This window comes from Equus quagga, chromosome 13, assembly GCF_021613505.1.
Source record: "Equus quagga isolate Etosha38 chromosome 13, UCLA_HA_Equagga_1.0, whole genome shotgun sequence".
Lineage (NCBI taxonomy): Eukaryota > Metazoa > Chordata > Mammalia > Perissodactyla > Equidae > Equus > Equus quagga.
In genome coordinates, this window is record NC_060279.1 from 84,960,057 (window position 1) to 84,976,086 (window position 16,030).

At 42.9% G+C, this 16,030-nt stretch overlaps 1 protein-coding gene across 4 annotated transcripts; it reads right to left on the minus strand.

The window, feature by feature from the left end:
• Nucleotides 1–1,682: 1,682 nt before the first annotated feature.
• LOC124250072 (leukocyte immunoglobulin-like receptor subfamily B member 4) lies at nt 1,683–15,606 on the minus strand. 4 transcript variants are annotated; one of them, XM_046681812.1, is made up of 11 exons: nt 15,093–15,605; nt 14,897–14,932; nt 14,424–14,708; nt 13,973–14,275; nt 13,606–13,656; nt 12,034–12,150; nt 4,515–4,557; nt 4,392–4,429; nt 4,110–4,162; nt 2,416–2,562; nt 1,683–2,337 (listed from the first exon to the last, which is right to left on the minus strand). In XM_046681812.1, exons 1-11 carry the CDS (start codon nt 15,124–15,126, stop codon nt 2,191–2,193), a joined length of 1,254 nt encoding a protein of 417 aa, XP_046537768.1. In that variant the 5' UTR covers nt 15,127–15,605; the 3' UTR covers nt 1,683–2,190. The 4 variants fall into 4 exon arrangements, with proteins under 4 accessions (XP_046537768.1, XP_046537767.1, XP_046537769.1 ...); XM_046681811.1 differs by having other exon boundaries at nt 4,377–4,429; XM_046681813.1 differs by lacking the exon at nt 14,897–14,932 and having other exon boundaries at nt 4,377–4,429; nt 15,093–15,606.
• Nucleotides 15,607–16,030: the final 424 nt, after the last annotated feature.

Sequence of the window (16,030 nt, forward strand, 5' to 3'; positions counted from 1 at the left end):
GTTGGTAGATATATGGACGTTAAAGGAGATTGCATTGAGAGGTCAGGAAGAAAAGAAGAGAGCTGGAGAAAAAGCCTTCATCTTCTCAGAGAATACATGATTAATCATGAACAGAATGTTGATAGAAATGTGGATGGTAAATTCTGTTCCAGTGGAAGCTCAGACGGAAATGAGGAACAAGTTATTGGACAATGGAGAAAAGGCAATCCTTGTTATAAAATGGCAAAGAACTTGGCTGGAATTGCATTCTGATGCTTGTAGAAGATAGAACTTAAGAGCCACAAAATTATATATTTCGTTGAAGAGATTCCTAAGCAAAATGTTGATGTGTGCCCTGGGTCCTCCTGACTGTTTACAGTACAATTCAAGATGAATGGAAGAATGAATTGTTAAGCAAATGGACCCAGAACTTGGGTCCATTTGAAAAATTCCCAGCTGTCCATATTGCAGGAAATGAGAAGATCTGTTTGGGAGACAACTCCAAAGGTAAGGATGTCAGTCAGTTAAGAGGTGAAAAGACTGCAGGAGAAACAGCCACCTTGAACTGAAGGGGATGGAGATGGGAGAAAAAGGATAAAAAATGTCAGATTTCTTATATCTACAGGATGAGACCATAGGGTTATTTGGCTGCAAATACGTGCCCCTCTTCGAGAAAAGGGAATGATGACCCCAAAGGCAGTTCAGAGGTCATCAGAGCTGCCTCCTTGGTTTCAATGGCTGGGTCCCTGCCTCTGTTTCAACAGGGCAGTTGGCCTCCTCTCCAGCCTTGAAAGTGGGGCCTCACAGAGAGACAAAGGGGCCACACTACCCCACTGAGCCATAGAGGTGACACTGGTGCCCCAGAGGGCCTGGAGGGCAGAGTTCCCAACCAGAGAGGATTATTCTGGAACCTTAACATCTAGTGGAAGTGGCCTTGCTATATTTTGAATGTTCTTGGAACCCATCACCCCTGTCTTCTTTCTAATTTCTTCCTGTGGGAAAGGGATTCTCTCTCCTATGATGGCCTCAGCACTGCATTTTGAAAGCACATGACTTGACTGGGTCACAGGTCACAGGTCACAGCTGCAGAGGAATCTTTCGCTTGGATGAATCTACCCCTGAGTCTCACTCATGTCTGATTTAAATGATATTTAGATGAGACTTTGGGTTTTATACTTGATAGTTGATGCTGGAGTGAGTGGAGATTTGGAGGGACTGCATGGATGGAATGAATATATTTTGCACAGGAGAAGACCATGAATTTGGGGGGTCCAGAGGTGGAATGTCCTGAACTGAATGCTTGTGACCTCCCAAAATTCATATTGAAGCCCTAATCTCCAGTGTGCCTATATTTGAAAAGGGCACCTCAAAGGAAGTAATTAAGGATAAATGAGATCATAAGGGTGGGGTCCTGATCAGATGGGTTAGAACCCCTATAAGAAGAGACACCAGAGATCTCTCTCTCCATCTCACACACACAAAAGAAAGGCCATGTGAGAAGAAGAGAGAAGGCAGCCATCCACAAACCAAGGGGACAGTCCTCAAAGGACACCAACCTGCCGACACCTTGGTCTTGGCCTTCTCGACCTCCAGAACTGTGAGCAAATAAATTTCTGTTGTTTAAGCCACCCATCCTACAGTATTTTGTTGTAGCAGCCCGAACAGACTGAGACAACTGATTTCTCTCTTTTTATTCTTTCCTTATAAATATTTGTTCTTTTTATTATATTCTTTCATCCACTGTCTTGGGATGAATTTGCTGCTCTTTTTTTCTAATCACTTCAAGTGTTCACCTAGGTTGCTCATGTTCAGGCTTTCTTCTTTTTCTAATAATTTCATAGAGGCATTTAATTTTCTCATTAGATCTTGATACGCAACACTTGCATTACCTTTAAGTACAAGTATGTGTTGATGTATAGGATTTACATTATCATTTAAGCAAAAGAAAAAGTTATATCTTCATTTGTGGTTGTCTTCTCTTAGTCATTGGTTATTTAGAAGTATATTGCTTTATTTCTAAAAATAGAGAGCTAATATTTATATTCATCTACAGAATTTGGTGACTTCTAAAGTCCAAGGATGTCCTTCTTGCTTACAAAAGGTCCCCAGGCTCCAGTTCATTAGCTTAGTGTCCATGGGGGCAGCCTCACTGCCTTTTGGGGGCCCCGCAGTCTCCCTCCTTGGAGGATGGTGTCTGGGTCCTTCCTGGGGCTAGTGGACGGCCAGAGCTGCGTACACACTGGGCTCTGCTGGGGGACACTCTGATTGGGAGGAAGGAGGTGTGGTTGACTCCTGTCCAAGATTCAAACTGTTCAGCTGGGCGTAGGTCACATCCTGGGAGTCTTCTGATGCAGCAGCCTGGAAAGGGGTAGAGTGAGAGTCATGGATGTGACTGGGTGGGGAGAACTCAGGCCTCCAGGAATGGAAAGGACTCACCTGACTGTCCCCTTCCTCTTGTCTGTCCTTCGTGTCCAGCAATCTCTCTGACGAGGGGGAAGGCAGGGTGTCCACAGGCCTCCTGAGACTCGAGTGGTTCACCTGGGCATGTATCACTCCCTGGGGGTCTTCATTGTCAGGGCTATGCTGAGGGGAGACAGTGAGGGGGTGAACTCCTCTCCTTGCTTCCACATTTGTCCCTCTTCAGTTATGTTCCCGCTCAGAAGCCAGAGAGTTGATTTTAAAACATAAATCGGATCATATGACTCTCTTGTTCAGATACATTTTCATTTATATTTACAATACCCAGTATAAGACAGAGCCTTGCCAAATAGAGATTCCTAATAAATATTTGCTGACTCACTGAATAAATGAATGAACTGATGTGGGGTAAAGTACAAGTCTTAAAGGACATTCATTTAGGATTAGATTCATTCACTTCACTCCATATACATATACATATGTACATATACAGTAAATATAAACATACATAAATATAAATAAAGAAATACATAGAGAGAGAGAGACAGAGAGAGAATCAAGGCACTTGCCAGAGGCCAAGAAGCAGACAGATAACAGTCCTGCCCTCAAGGAGTTCATGGTCGCCAGGGTTGGGAACAGACTATAAACCAGGAAACAAGGTACTTTGGGGTGGTGATAAGTGTTAGGAAGAAAGTGAAATAGAGATGCAGTAGAGAGTAAGTGAACTACTTGGTTAGGACAGTGTTTCTCCACTCAGAAGTAACAGCATCTTGGCCAGATGACTGTCTGCCTTTGGGGCTGTCCTGTGAAGTGTCGGGTGTTTAGCAGCATCCCTGGCCACTCGAGGACATTGGCACCCCACTCTCCAGCTGTGACAACAAAATGCCCCTAAACATTGGTGTTGGCATAAGGGAGAGGGAAGAATAGAGAAAGACTTCTGGATTTTTTTTTCAGGAAGTGAACATTGAGGGAGAAACAACTTTTTGGGGAAATTTAAGAGTTGTGCGTGTGACATTGACATGTCTGCTGGATGAACAGGTCATTGGATATATGAGGCTAGTCCTCTGGCACGAGGTCAGGGCTGGAAATAATCATGGAATCATGAGCAGAGAGATAGTCCAACTATGCCTGGGATTAATTAAATGTGACCACATAAAATTGTCTCACGGTGAGGTTAACAAAATGGCTGGGTGGGATTCCTGTGACAGTAGAAGCAGAACGCCAACCATTACACCCAAGGCATGTTATTGTGCAGTTCCACCACATCTAAATCCACTAGACGGGGGCATAGAGTAAGGAAAGCAAAAGGAAGGCAGAGGGTCCTAGTGCAGGGATTTGCTAGTTTATAGGGGATCTTTGTGTGAATAATAAAAGGCACACCTCTCAGATCCCACCAGTAGGGTCTCAAACCCACAATCCCTGTTGTGCAGTGCGCAAACTGTACAACCATCCCTGGAAGAACTGCCTTTATAAGACACAGACAATGAACAATTAAAAGACCCAAATGAGGAGACCAAGAAGGAGAAGCCCACATGGAATCAGGAAAACTCCACTGAGAAGTCTCCCAGCAGCCTGCATGTATCATCTTTCAAGAGGAAGTGTGAGGTCAGATGCTGCTGAGAGCTGAGTGATAGGAGGAGGGAGAAGTAGCCAGGGGATTCAGATTATTGACTAGACTGTGCTGAGTGCCCTGCACAGGAGAGGGGGCTTACCACACTGTCCACCTCTTTGTCCTCCTCAGGCTGGCAATCTCTCATGGCAGTATCTAGAGAATGAGAAGATTCTACCTCAAGCTAAGTTTCCTGAAATCCTGCAGTCCCACACACCCCTCCCATCCTTAGGTGGGGAAACTGAGGCCCAGCAAGGGGCAGAGATGTGTCTGGGATCACACATATTTGGAATTTTTCATACTTCTCCAACCCCTAAGCCAAGAACCCTTCCCAATCAACCCGCCTGCCACCATCTCCCATCAGCACCACCTCCTCCCCAGTTACACTGGTTCTTCTGCTGGACATGAGCCCTGGAGCTGGAGCTGAGGGAAGGAAAACAGAAGCATTAGGTGGTGGTGAAGGAGCTGCAGGCAGAGTGGGAGATCAGGATCGTTGGGGAGAAATTACCTTTTCTGTGAGGCTCTGGTCTTAGCTCTAGGATCTGGAGTACCTGCACAAAGTTAGAAATCAACATCTAAATTACCCAGGACCTGGCCCCCAGGGCTACATTGATCTCATAGGATCTGAGCCCTGACAGCTTTAAACTCCGCACTCTCAACCATTTGGAATTCAACAGAAACAAGGCTAATCTGTAACTGCAAAACTTGTACAGATAATTTAAATAATTTTTTTATAAAACAGAAACAACATTTTTAAGTCTGAGTATGTTCTTATTAAGTCCCTTCATTCTCAATGTCTTCATAATATTTATTTTTACACACAAATTTATGAGAACCATCCTTTATTCCCACATCACCTTGACCTACATTCCTGGTTTGGTAACAGTTTGGCAATAGAAGTAGAAATAGACATAGAGACGGAGATGGAGATGGAGATAGAGAGAAAGTCTTGAGGGGGAGAGAGAGAAGAGACGTCTATTATATGCATATCTGTGCACACACATATTAACACATGCACACACAAATAGGTAAAGAGAGAGACCCACAGAAGTAGATAGATAACGATGATAGATAGATAGATAGATAGATAGAGAGAGATAGATAAATAGAGAGATATAGCACGTGTGTGTGGTGATGGATGATAAATAGTCTTTGGATGGTGAATATGATTCAATCTACACAGAAATCAAAATATATAATGACGTACACTTTTTTTTAAAAGATTGGCACCTGAGCTAACAACTGTTGCCAATCTTCTTTGTTTTTTCTTTTTCTGCCGTATCTCCCCAAACCCCCCGTACATAGTTGTATATTCTAGTTGCAGGTCCTTCCAGTTGTGGAATGTGGGACGCCACCTCAAGGTGGCCTGAACAGTGGTGCCATGTCCTCGCCCAGGATCCAAACCCTGGGCAGCCACAGCAGAGTGTGCGAACTCAACCACTCGGCCACGGAGCCGGCCCCCTGATGTACACTTTAAATTTGTATGTTATAAACCAATGTTACCACAAGAAAAAAATTATTCATTAATTAAAAGAAAGATAGCTAGAGATAGATATATAGAAAGATAGATGATACAAGGCTAGACAAATATTTTTCTGATATGATGCACCATCACCCCTAGATACACCAGCATGTGCCTCCCATAAACTGAACACCAGTCTACATAACCCTAAAACTCCCAGTCAGGATGTCTACATTGATGCAACACTTTCACCAAATCCTCACTCCCAATTCATGTTCCACCAACTGCCTAACAGTATCTTCTTTTCCCTTTTGGCCCAGGGTTCTACTCAGGAATAGATGTCACCCTCATATGCCCTGCAATCTGGGAGAACTCCTCAGTGTTTCTCTGTCCCTCATCCCCTTGACCGTCTTCAGGAATAAAGGAGTTGCATTCCGTAGGATGACCCTCAATCTGGTTCCACCCAACGTCTACTCATAAGAAGACTGAGGTCATGCATTCCTGGATGAACATCCCACAAATGAGATTGTGGTCATGTCCCTCAACATCAAGGGCTCAGGATGTCCTCCTGTCCTGTCCCTAGTGGTATTCCCTCTGATCACCTGGTCAAGCAGGGATCTGTCAGGTTTCTCATGCTGAGGTCCCAAATTTTCCCTTGGAGTTTGGGGATAAATATTTGAGTATTCATCCACTATCATGGCCCTCTTCAACCATACAACTGTCATTCTTATTACATCCATTGATTACTCTAACCTGATCATGCACCATGCTGGTAACTAAATAATGATGGTCTCTTTTAATTACTCCAGCCTTGATTAGTTGGCATTCTACTCTAACGTTTTCCCATGTATTAATTTATTAGTTATTCATTTACAAATATGACTATAAATTATTGGCTTTCTATTCTAGTCAATGCATTGTAATCCAATACTCACACTCTTTACATGGATGTTTTGATTATCCTAGATCTTTTCCAAAAGTTTCTTCTGGCTGGCTCCTGTGTCATTCTGACTTGTCTCCACCATTCATTTTTGAGAGCTTTTGCACTTCCTGGCAACAATAAGATGCTCCAGCATCCTCTAGTGCTCCCCTGTCTCAACCTGGAATAAAGAATTTCTGTATCCTACAATTTACTGAATTTATTATTTCTTATCATTTTTTTGTAAATTCTTTGGGGCTTTATGTATATAAAATCATGTCATGTGCAAATAGTGACAGTTTTACTTCTTCTTTTCCAGTTTTGATCCCCTTTATTTCTTTTTCTTGTCTAATTGCTCTGGATAGGACATCTAATACCAGGTTAAATAAAAGAAGCAAAAGTAGGCATCCTTGTCTGCTTCCTATTCTTAGAGGGGTAGCTTTCAGTTTTTCATCATTGAGTGTGATATTAGGTGTGGGTTTGTTATATTTAGCCTTTATTATGCTGAGGTCTTTTCCTTCTATACCCATTTTATTGAGAGTTTTTAATATAAATGGATGCTGTGTCTTCTCACATATGGAGATGATCATGTTGCATATTGAGAGGATCATGTGATATTTATTCTTGATTTTGTTAATATAGTGTACAAAATTGATTGATTTGTGGATGTTGAACCATCCTTGCATGCCTGGAATAAATCCCATTGGATCATGGTGTGTGATCCTTTTAACGTCTTGTTGTATTCAATTTGCTAATATTTTGTGGAGGATTTTTGCACCTACATTCATCAGTGATATTGGCCTGTAATTTCCTTTCTTTGTGTTGTCCTTGCCTGATTTTGGTATCAGGGTCATTTTGGCCTTGTAAAATGACTTATGAAGTGTCCCCTCCTCTTCAATTTTTTGGAAGAGTGAGAATCATAGTTATTAAATCTTTAAATGTGTGGTAGAATTCAGTGGGGAAGCTGTCTGGTCCTGTACTTTTGCTTTTTGGAAGGTTTTTGATTACTGTTTTGATCTCCTTATTAGTGATCAACTATTCAAATTCTCTATTTATTCTTGATTCAGTTTTGGAAGGTTCTATGATTCTAAGAACTTATCTATTTCTTTTAGATTATCCAATCTGGTGACATTAGCTTTTCATAGTATTCTCTTATAGTCCTGTGTATTTTTGTGGTGTTCATGATAATTTCTCCTCTTTCATTTCTGATTTTATTTATTTGGACTTTCTCTCTTTTTTTCTTGGTAAGACTAGCTAAAAGTATGTCAATTTTGCTTACCTTTTCAAAAAAGCCAGCTCTTAGTTTCATTGATCTTTTCTATAGTCTTTTTAGTCTCTATTTTGTTTATTTCTGCTCTGATTTTTAGTATTTCTTTTCTTCTACTGATTTGGGGCTTTGTCTGTTCTTTTTTCTAGTTCCTATAGGTGTATTCTTAGATTGTGTATTTGAGGTTTTTCTTTTTTCTTGAGGTAGGCCAGTATTGCTATAAACGTCCCTCTTCGTACTGCTTTTGCTGTATGGCACAAATTTTGGTATGCCATATTTTCATTTTCATTTGTCTCCAGGTATTTTTTAAAATTTTTCCTTTGATTTCTTCATTGGCCCAATAGTTGTTCAGTAGCATTTTATTTAATCTCCACATATTTATGCTTTTTCCAGTTTTCTTCTTGTACTTGATTTCCAGATTCATCTCATTGCCGTCAGAAAAGATGCTTGGTATCATTTCAGTCTTCTTAAATTTATTGAGACTTGTTTTGTGGCCTTATATATTATCTATGCCAGAGAATATTCCATGTGCTTTCGAAAAGAATGTATATCCTACGGTTTGGGGATGAAATGTTCTGGATATATCTATGAAGTGTATCTGGTCTAATGAGTCATTTAATGTTGTTGTTTCATTATCGATCTTCTGTTTGGATGATCTATTCATTGGTGTAAGTGGAGTGTTAAAGCCCCTTAGTGTTATTGTGTTACTGTCCATTTTTCCTTTTGTGTCTGTTAATAATTGCTTTATATATTTAAGTGCTCCTATGTTGGGTGTATCAATATTTACAATTTTTATGTCCTCTTGTTGGATTCTTCCCTTTATCATTATGTAGTTCACTTCTTTGTCTCTTGTTATAGTTTTCATTTTAAAGTCTATTTTGTCTGACATAAGTATTGCTACCTCAGCATTCTTTTCATTTCCACTTCATAGAATATCTTTTTCCATCCCTTTGCTTTTAGTTTGTGAGTGTCTTTAGGTCTGAAGTGTGTCTTCTGTATGCAACATATATATGGGTCTTGATTTTTCATCCACTCTAGGTCTTTTGATTAGAGCATTTAGTCCATTTACATTTAAAGTAACTATTGATGAGTACATACATATTACCATTTTGTTCCTTTTTTCTGGAAGATTTTGTGGTTTGGGTTCCTTTCTCTTCATTTTTTGTGTATTTACTGCAGGGTTTTGGCTTGTGAGTACCATAAGTTTCACATATAAAAACCTATGTAAATAGCAATCTGTATTAAGTAGATGGTCTCTTAAGTTTGAGCTCTATTCCACCCCCCAACATTTTTCATTTTTTATTTCAAATTTTACCTGTTATATTTTTGTGTATCCTTTGATCTCTTAACATAGATACAGGTGGTTTTAGTACTTTTGTCTTTTGACCTTCATACTAGCTTTATAGCTGGTTGATCCACTACCTTACCTGTATATTTACTTTTACCAGTGATTTTTTTCTTCAGTACAGTAAAGTTACAGGGCACAAAATTAACATGCAAAAATCAGTTGCATTTATGTATGCTAACAATAAAACAGCAGAAAGAGAAATCAAGAATACAATACAATTTACAATTGCAACCAAGAAATGAATTATCTAGGAATAAATTTAACCAAAGAGATGAGAGACCTGTACACTGAAAACTATCAAACATTATTGAAAGAAATCAAAGAAGACACAAGGAATAGAAAGCTATCTTATGCTTATGGATAGGAAGAATTAAAATAGTTAAAATGTCCATACTTTCTTAAGCAATCTACAGATTCAACACAATCCCTATCAAAGTCCCAATGACATTTTTCAACAGAAATAGAATAAAGAATCCTAAAAGTTATGTGGAATAAAAAACGTCTCCAAGTAGTCAAAACAATTCTAAGTATAATTAAATATTGATTTGTATAATTGCTATAGCCAAAGCTATAGTAATCAAAATAGCATGATAACAGCACAAAAATAGATACATAGATCAATGGGAAAGAATCAAGAGCCCAGAAATAAAACCACACACCTATGGACAGCTAATTTTTGACAAAGGAGTCGAGAACACCCAATAGAAAAAGAAAAGTCTCTTCAATAAGTGTTGTTGGGAAAACTTGACAATCACATACAAAAGAATGAAAGTTGACCATTACTTTACACCATATGCAAAAATTAATTCCAAATGGATTAAAGAGTTGACTGCAAGACCAGACTACATAAAGCTCCTAGAAGAAAACTCAGACATCAACGGTAGGACTATCTTTTTGAATACAATGTCTTCCCAGGCAAGGGAAACAAAAGAAAACATAAACAAGTGGGACCACAGCAGACTAAGAACTTCTGCATGGCAAAATAAACCATCAATAAAAACAATGTAACAATTTGGAGAAGATATTTGCAAATCGTATGTCCAATAAGGGGCTAATATCCAAAAAGTATAAAGAACTCATACAACATAACACCAAAACTTCTAAATAACTCAAAAATAAGCAGAGGATATGAACAGACATTTTTCCAAAGAAAATATATGAGATAGCCAACAGAAACATGAAAAGGTGTTAAACATCACTAATTATTAGGAAAATGCAAACAAAAACTACAATGAGATTTCACCTCAGATCCATCAGAATGACGATAGTTAACAAGACAAGAAATAATATCTGTTGGAGACAATGTGGAGAAAAGGGAACCCTCACACACTGCTGGTGGGAATGCAAACTAATGCAGCCACTATGGAAAACAATATGGAGAGTCTTCAAAAAAATTAAGAATAGAGGGGCCGGCCCAGTGGTAGTTAAATTGGCACACTGCTTCAGTGGCCCGGGGCTCAGGGGTTCAGATCCTGTGCGCAGACCTACACACAGCTCATGAAACCATGCTGTGGCGGCATCTCACATACAAAATAGAGGAAGATTAGCACAGATGTTAGCTCAGGGGCAATCTTCCTCACAATAAATAACTAACTAAATAAATAAATATAAAGTAAAATTGAGAATAGAACTACCATATGATCCAGCTAGACCACTTCTGAGTATTTATCCAAAGAACACAAAAACACCAATTCAAAAAGATATATGCACCCTTATGTTCATTGCAGCATTATTCACAATAGTCAAGACTTGCAAACAATCTAAGTGTTCATAAATGGATGAATGGATAAAGAAGAAGTGGTATATATATAAATATGTGTATGTATGTATTTATATATATATACACACACACACAACCGAATGCTACTGAGCCATTAAGAAGATGAAATCTCTCACTTGCAGCAACATTGATAAAACTTGACAGCATTATGCTAAACCAAATAAGTCAGGCAGAGAAAACAAAATACCATATGATTTCAATCATCTGTGGAAGACAAAAACAGCATCAACAAACACATAAACACAGAGAAGAGATTGGTGGTTACCAGAGAGGAAGGAGGGAGGGAAGAAAGTGAAAGAGGTAATGGGGCACATGTGTGTGTTGACAGATGGCAATCAAGACTTTAGGTGATGAACAGGATGTAGTCATCACAGAAATTGAAATATAATGTTATACACTGGAAATTTATATAATGTTATAGACCAATGTTACCTAAACAAATAAATGAATAAGAATTTATCCAATGAGCCCTAATTTCTTTTAACAGAGTATGGTGTTTAGAAACCAAGATTTGGATGCTTGGTTTGCTTATTGCTACTGGGCTGTCATTGTGTCTCTGTCTTATGAGTGGTCACAGCTGAGACATACATGTTCATACATATGCGCACAGACAGACAACAAACACATATGCCTCTAACTAATTCTATGTAAATTTATATAGATAGATATAGATATAGATGATATAGATATAGATATATAGTTCTTTTTTAACAAAGACATACTGTCATTTCCAATGCCAATAGGACACCTCACAGTTTCTTCTAGCCAACTGCCTTTGCACGTTTATAAATCCCTTCACAGACACTGAATAACTTGGCTTCATTCATTCCCAATATATTTACATATTTGCTCACAGCAACTAATCTCCCAACCACTTCCACATTCTCCCCAACTCCTCAGCACTGCTCTTGGCTGCAGGATGATGATGACGCCTTCACGTGGCTCCCCAGTCCCATCGCCAAGATGATCCTTCAGGCGCTGGGTACACATATGCTACCTCCACACAGGACCCCTGCCCTCACAGTCACTCTTCCTGGGAATCCTAGATCTCTGTCCTATAAGATTATAGAGTGGAAGTTGCAACGAAAGAGCTTGTAGAAATCTAGAATAATTTGGATAATTTTTTAAACTGAACATTTTTTTCTGTCTTTTTGGTGCCATATTTAGGCTGGTGCCCTAAGGAGCCACTTCAAAGGTCTTTAGAGTAAGGTCTCACCTCTAGGTAGACCAGATCTCCCATCTTCTACTCACCTGACTTGCTGCATTTGTTCTGGCGCAATTGTCGGACAAGGAGGAAGAGGAGGAGGGAAAGCAGCAATACACAGGCTACTGACACCCCAATCAGAACTTTCTGGTAGCTTTCAAGACCTTGGGAAGAAATGATGTCATGGATGAACCGATGATGCCACTTATTTGAGCACTTACTGTGTCCCAGGTACATGCTGGGGTCTGCGAATTTAGCACATCTAACCCTCACAACAATCATGCAACATGGGCATTCCAACCCCAATTCCATCCATTTACAGATGAGAAGCTGGGACTTAGAGAAATTAATCACTTACCCTAGGTCAACAGCCAGGAAGTTTCAGAGCTGAGATTTGAACCCAGGACTCTGGGTTCCTTTGTGGTCTCCTCATGCTGCCCACCCCCCTGCAGACTCCAGCTTCAGTCTTTGGTGCTCCTTACGTGATTTGAACAGCCTGTCCACTTGTCCCTGTATGGCTCAGCCCTCTCCTTTAGCTAGAGCTGAATGCACCTCCTCACTGTCACTCCCATACACCAACCCATTATGGGCTTTGGGGATCCTAACAGTGAGTGCTCAGAGCAGAGGTTTGCGTGGGACGGACGCTGTGCTCTCCCCAATCTCCAAGTCCAAACAAGATCCAACCTCTGTCCTTCATACCCCACACACACATGCAAGGCCTGCCTCAACTTTTTGGTGTGTGTATCTCAGAAGGCACAGTGAGGATGGATCTGCCATTTCCTGACACTGGAGGGGCCCATCCCTTGAGAAGTACTTTCACTTCTGTGGTCTTACCCAAGTCTCTTAGCAAACCTGTGATGGAGATGGTAGGAGATACATTTCACAGACAGTGAAACAGAAACTCAGAGAGAGAATGTGACTTGTCCACAGTCCCAGCGCCAGGAAGTGATAGGGCAGGAATTTACACCCCATAGAGCCTGACCTCCAAACCCTAATTATTTTTAATTGGTTTTAATTTGTTTTCCTTCCATAAGACAAGGCTGAGACCACAGGACTAGTAGGAAAGTGCTTGGGACATCACTAGTGTTATCGCTCTGTTCTTCCCTGCTGCCCTGACAACTCAACATTGTCCATCCTTCAGTTCTGCAGACCTGGGACAGCATCCCTGTAGGGTCAGAACTGAGATGCCCTTTAACATATGAGCCAGGATTCCTCTATTACACCTGGAGAAACTGAGGCCCAGGTGAAAAGGAGATGTTCAAAATCACCAACTCAGGGAGCACTGAGAGCCCCACAGTGGACTTCGCCCAATTGTCATAAACCAAGGATGGGGAATTGAAGGGCAGAAGCTGCTGTGCTCCTTACTTCAGCTGGATGAGCCCCCCTTGGCTGGGCCACCAACATCTCCTTCTGCCATGACCACCCCATCCTTCATCCGTCCAGCCTCAGAAACCCTGGAGCCCTGTGCTCCCTCCAGCATCTTGCCCTGACTCCCAGCTCCCCTGGAACACAAGCCTGTTCTTGAGTATCTGAGGGGGCATTACATCCTCTGAGAGACTCTCAGAACTGCCCTGATGTGGTCTGTGCTCCCGCTGAGCAAAGGGGCCTCAGTGACTCACCAGCTGTCAGGCTTTGTTCAGTGGGTGAGGGACTGGGATCCACAGAGGTTCATGGGAAAAGGACAAGGGGAGAGTGAGAGGCTGGAGGTTCCCCCAGAGACTCCATCTCTGCTCACTCCCCTCTCCTAAATCTGTCCTATCCTCTCCCGAGGCAGTCCCTCGACCCACCTGGAGAATTATGGTGATAGGAACATGGGAAGGGGCATGGGTGAGAGGGCCCTATCATCTCCCATTTATCTAAGGAGTGGACACCTCAGGAAGACCCTCCCTTGGAGTCCCTCATTCTCATTCTGGACTGGGGCTCTCACAGGCAGGGCTGTGAGCTGATCTTAGGGGCACAGAGAGGACAGGGTTGGGACTTCCTTACCTGAGACCAGGAGCTCCACAGGGTCACTGGGGTGTGACCACCGCTGGGGGGAGTTCCTGTAATAGCCATAGCATCTGAAAATCCACTTGTGACTGGGGGTCATGGGCCCCACACTGAACAGGGCCTGGAAATGCCCACTGGGATGTCGCTGTGAGTCCAGGGTGCAGGAGGGCTTGTGTTCTCCTTCCTTGGTCAGAACAAACCTGCCAAATCCCAGCCGTGAGACACACTGGAGGGTGACGTTCCCTCCTGAGGTCACCACAGGGCTCTGCAGGGCTGAGAGGGTGGGATTTTCATAGACTCCTAGGAGAGGAGCAGGAAGTGTGTTAAATGGGGCTCACAACTCCCGCATATACCTCAGGGCTGGGCAGTAAGAGGGGACACACCCCTGAGAGCGGACTCCCTTCCTGAGGACAGAGCCTGAGGCTGGGACCCCTGAGTGTCCTCTCACCTGTCACCACCAGCTCCAGGGGGTCACTGCGCTCTGACCAGCCAGTGGGGCTGAGATAGTAACACTCATATCTCCCTGCATATGTCTCTGTCATGTGTAAGATGGAGAACTTGGCCTTGTCCCCAGATACCAGTGGGTTCTGTTTGCCCCAGAACTCTAGGCTTCCTGCTTTTTCCAGACGGTACTCCTGGGCCCCCGGGATCCCCTGACACCAGACGGACATGGGCGTGCCCCAGGGGATCACAGAACCTGGCTCAGCCCAGATGGTGGGTTTGGGGAGGGTCCCTGGAAGGAAATCAGAGACTGAGTCACAAGACATTCCTCACTCCCAGTTCCCCAGCTCTCAGCCCCAGGACCCTCCAGACGTCCTCCATCCCTCAACCCTCAACTGCTGTTCTTCATCCCCCACTGCCTGGGGTGGTCCTTTGTACCCAATGAGGAGGTGGGCCTGGGATATATGGGGACAGACTCACCTGCCTCCTCTGGGGTTCCCAGGCCCACACTCAGTCCTGGAAGAGAGTTCCCTGTGAGTGATTTGCCCCTGAAGCTGAGCAGAACCCTCCTCCCCATGAGCCTCTTGAGTCCTTTGGCTTCCTGACAGACCACGGCCTGGCTAGGGGCAGGGTCCCACCCAGACTAGGGCTTCCTCTACCCCTCCTCAAATCTCACCGAGGTAGAGTAGAGCCGTGAGGGTGGGGACCATGGCATTCACTCCCTCTGGCCCTGGCTGTGAAGATGGAGGAGACAACTGTGTCCAGCAAGACAGATGGATGCACAGGCTGTGGCAACTCAGAGGCTGGTCGTTCTTGTCACAAAACCGTTACATCAGCAGCCCCACAGGAAGGGGAACTGCCTCTTCTCAAGAGCCTGACTCTTGTTTACAGATCAGAGCAGCAAACCATACCAGAGATGCCCCTTCCAGGTGAGGGAGAGCCAGGGCACATACCTCCCTCTCTGAGCCTCCCTTTGAGTGTCCTTCATCCTTAGCCCATCCATCAGCACATCCTTGTGGGGTCCTCACCAGGGAGAGTAGTCATCCAGGCCCTGGAGATGCTTCAGGGAAGATGCAGGTTCCCGATGCACGGCAAAGCTCAGATCAGCAGAGACACACACTCAACATCTAACTGTACAGTTAGGTCGAGGTCATTGGGACAATGAGCACAAAGGAGAAATACAGCAAAATAAGGGAAGGAAACATTCCTCCTCTCCTGGCCTCAGAGTGTGGGTTTACTTTCTATCACAGCCTCCGCCCTCCAGCCCCACGGACCCACGGATTTTCCTTTTTCTTGCAACAGCATCCACCCCCATCTCTCTTAGAACAAATCTCTGAGTCATCCCTGACTCCTCAGTGCCCCTTGTTCCCTAGAGCAGAGCTCTCCTCCTCATCCTAGGGTCCGGCTTATAAGCTTCAGGGGACATTTTTTGGGTTAGAGCTCCAATTTCAAAAAGAAAGATGACTGCTTAAAAATATTCATCCATCATCTACTGACTGTGTGACCTTGGCAATAGCACACTCTCTATTTCCTTGCCTGCTTCCCTGTTTAAATCATGTTTTCACAAACCGCACTCCTCAGAGCAGCTGTGGGTGTCAGTAGTTCCTAGTTCAT